At 31.0% G+C, this 2,500-nt stretch overlaps 2 protein-coding genes across 3 annotated transcripts in view; one reads left to right on the top strand and one right to left on the bottom strand.

The window, feature by feature from the left end:
• Positions 1 to 2,500, bottom strand: part of gdpd1 (glycerophosphodiester phosphodiesterase domain containing 1) — a 51,530-nt gene that overhangs the window by 33,441 nt on the left and 15,589 nt on the right. The window lies entirely within an intron of this gene.
• LOC133572769 (transmembrane protein 120A-A-like) overlaps positions 1 to 2,500 on the top strand; it is a 14,401-nt gene that overhangs the window by 6,120 nt on the left and 5,781 nt on the right. The window contains exons 4-6 of the mRNA XM_061925778.1: positions 838 to 897; positions 1,005 to 1,100; positions 1,216 to 1,305. Coding sequence (XP_061781762.1) covers positions 838 to 897; positions 1,005 to 1,100; positions 1,216 to 1,305 — 246 coding nt within the window. The remainder of the gene's footprint in view (positions 1 to 837; positions 898 to 1,004; positions 1,101 to 1,215; positions 1,306 to 2,500) is intronic.

The raw sequence follows: 2,500 nt of genomic DNA, 5'->3' as shown, positions 1-2,500 counted from the left end.
ATCACGTTATCGATGGGAAAATGCATGTTTAGACAATTTGATTTGCCTGAGTGGTTAGAAGACACAGAGAGTAACAAGTGGTAGAAAATGGATTAGAAAGGACAGACTTCAAAATAATAATAATAAAAAAATAAATAAAAAATAAAAATATATGTATATTTTTTTCTAACTTGGGACTTCCCGCGGGCCGGATTTTTGACGCTGGCGGGCTGGATCTGGCCCGCGGGCCGTAGTTTGGGGACCCCTGATCTAAGTTCATTTAGCCATTTTTAAGCCGAAAATGCTTAATTTAGGTTCGAAAAATCTGAAAATGTCCTTAAATGTGCATATTTTGACTAATAGGCTGTAGACACACATGAAACAGCAAGGCGCTGCGATATGATTTTTTATTGAATATATATTTTTTAGAAACGCGATAGAGTGAAGCCGCAACATTTGAAGCGTAAAGTGGCAGAAGGAAAACTGTAAATAGTTTTTAAGGTTTTTTTTTTAAGAAGAAAATACATTTGAAGTATAGTTGGATTACAGATGTGTAAAAAATGAAACATCATAGCGGGTAAAGGCAACAAACACTATGTTTCCATTGCTCAATAGTTTAAATTCACCCTTTAAATTGTATTTATTAAACTTGGAATCGGATTAATTTTCAGGACACTTCGCTCAATTAAAATATATATATATATATTTTACGGTTAATTTGATTGTGTCTTTTACATGCTTTTTTTTTGGGAGATGCAAAAAGCACCGATTTGGTGCGATGGCCATTGAAAAATAAATAATTACAATGACATATTTGATCCAATAAAGAAATGAGTTCAAACCTATTTTGTCTTCCAGGCTGTACCTCAGCCTGGTTCTTGGCAATGTGAATGTCACTCTTCTCAGCAAACAGTCAAAGTAAGTACTGTTTTTTTTCCCTGCCAGTATATGATAACCATAGGTAGGTTATTTTATGTCCAAAAGTCACTTAATGCATGAATATAAATATAATATTTTTCTGCCAGATTCGCCTACAAAGACGAATATGAGAAGTTCAAGCTGTACCTCACTTTTGTCCTGCTGCTGTTCTCCTTTGTGTGCTATTTCTTTGTCAGCTACAGGTAAGCATTAATATAATATACGTATATAATAATTGATCATGACCAGCATGTACAGTACGTGTCAATCAGAGTAACATTTTGTCTTTTTTTTTTGTATTATTCTCAATGGCTTAAGATTTCTTGACGCAATCCTTAACTTCCTGCTGGTGTGGTATTATTGCACATTAACAATCAGGGAAAGCGTCCTCATCACCAATGGCTCCAGGTAGGTTCTACATTCGGTATTTTCCTGGTGTACTTTTACATGTGTTTGGCAGCTTATTATGGGGGGTCAAATGGGACAACTAAATAATTAAGTAAATAAATGAATATTTAAATAATTACCAAATGTGTCATTAATTAATTATAATTGGAATTAAATACATAATATATTTTAAATTCACTGAATGTAAAAGTACATTTAATTATTTTATCATTTAGTTATTTTTTAAAATATTTAATTAAGTCTTAATTAAATTATTTCAGGGTTGAATAATTTTTTAAATATTCAATTCATTATTGATTTAATTATTTCACAATTTAATTAATTATGTCATGATTTATTTAATTATGTCTAGAATCTTTGTGGCATTAAAGTGTGGAAATAACTTCCAATAAATGCTTCTCTTTAACTGCTACATGCTACAAATATCCACCACCAAATCCTGAAAAAGTAAGAGTACATCCCATAGCCAGCATGTTTTCAAAGACTTTTTAAAAGTTCCAGGCTTCAGACCCAAGCTTTCGCTGGACTAGATTTGTGTTAGCCCCGCCCACTGATTTTGATGGGTTTGACAGATAAAATTAGTTACATTTTAAAATGAGTGCTGCCACACAGGTTGATGAAATAATTAAGAAATAATATCCATCCATCCATTAATTTTCTACCGCTTGTCCCTTTTGGGGTTGCGTGGGGTGCTGGAGCCTATCTCAGCTGCACTCGGGCGAAAGGCGGGGTACACCCTGGACAAGTCGCCACCTCATCACAGTCAGAAATAATATGAATAAATAATTCAATACTGAAATAATTTATTAAATCATGAAATAATGAAATCAATATTAATTAATTAGGTATTGAAATAATTGATTAAATGATTAACTGAATAAATGTACTTTTACATTAATTAAAAAATAAAACATATTTATGTATTTAAGTCCAGTTATAATTAATAATGCCACAAAAATCTAATTAAAATATTGAATTAATTGAATATTTAATTATTTCTTAAAAATACAAAATAAAACATATGTATGTATTTAATTCCAATTATGATTAATAGACTTAGACTTCCTTTTATTGTCATTCAAATTAGAACTTTACAGTACAGATAAGATCGAAATTTTGTTGCATTAGCTCGTTGTAGTGCAGGATAAAAGAGCCATAATAATGCCACATATAATATATTTATTTACATATATTT

Source organism: Nerophis lumbriciformis, linkage group LG30, assembly GCF_033978685.3.
Source record: "Nerophis lumbriciformis linkage group LG30, RoL_Nlum_v2.1, whole genome shotgun sequence".
Lineage (NCBI taxonomy): Eukaryota > Metazoa > Chordata > Actinopteri > Syngnathiformes > Syngnathidae > Nerophis > Nerophis lumbriciformis.
Note: the sequence above shows the minus strand (reverse complement) of the source record. Positions and strands in the feature narration are given on the sequence as shown.